This window comes from Etheostoma spectabile, chromosome 22 (genome assembly GCF_008692095.1).
Source record: "Etheostoma spectabile isolate EspeVRDwgs_2016 chromosome 22, UIUC_Espe_1.0, whole genome shotgun sequence".
NCBI lineage: Eukaryota > Metazoa > Chordata > Actinopteri > Perciformes > Percidae > Etheostoma > Etheostoma spectabile.
In genome coordinates, this window is record NC_045754.1 from 19,785,007 (window position 1) to 19,785,567 (window position 561).

Sequence of the window (561 nt, forward strand, 5' to 3'; positions counted from 1 at the left end):
GTAAACAGATACAGATACAGATAATGCTGTACTCGCTCATCCCTAGTAATTTATATATTGAAATGTTTAGTGGGTAGGACAATAGTCAAAGTAGAATAGTAAAGTAGCAGAAAAAGGAAAATAAAGCACCTCAAAGGTACCTGAGTAAATGTACTTAGTTACATTCCACCACTGGTAGGTAGGTAAGCATAGTTTAGTAGGGTATGGTAAAGTGGTAGGTAGGGAAACAGTCATCCACATAATACCAATGAAATTGGGAATCTGAAACAAGCACAACATGTGTGTAGTTTTGTGTGTGTGTGTGTGTGTGTGCGTGTGTGTGTGTGTGTGTGGTTCCCACCATTTCCTGTCTCTGTCCGCGGGCCATGGCAGCTCCGGTTGTTGTCCATGGGGAGAACTCAAGCTGAACATCTCTCTCTTCCTGTTCTCTGCAGGCCACAATGTCTCTCACCTGCTCACACATTAAGGTCCTTAACTCGAGTAGCAACAGCACAATGTTCTACAAACTCTAAGTATCACAGAACCTTTCAGGGTAGTTAACTGGGAAATGTTTGACAAAGG

At 42.4% G+C, this 561-nt stretch overlaps 1 protein-coding gene across 1 annotated transcript in view; it reads right to left on the reverse strand.

Moving 5' to 3' along the window:
* The window catches only part of LOC116672596 (dynein regulatory complex subunit 7), a 28,309-nt gene that overhangs the window by 2,885 nt on the left and 24,863 nt on the right, over positions 1–561 (reverse strand). The window contains exon 10 of the mRNA XM_032504513.1: positions 341–451. Coding sequence (XP_032360404.1) covers positions 341–451 — 111 coding nt within the window. The remainder of the gene's footprint in view (positions 1–340; positions 452–561) is intronic.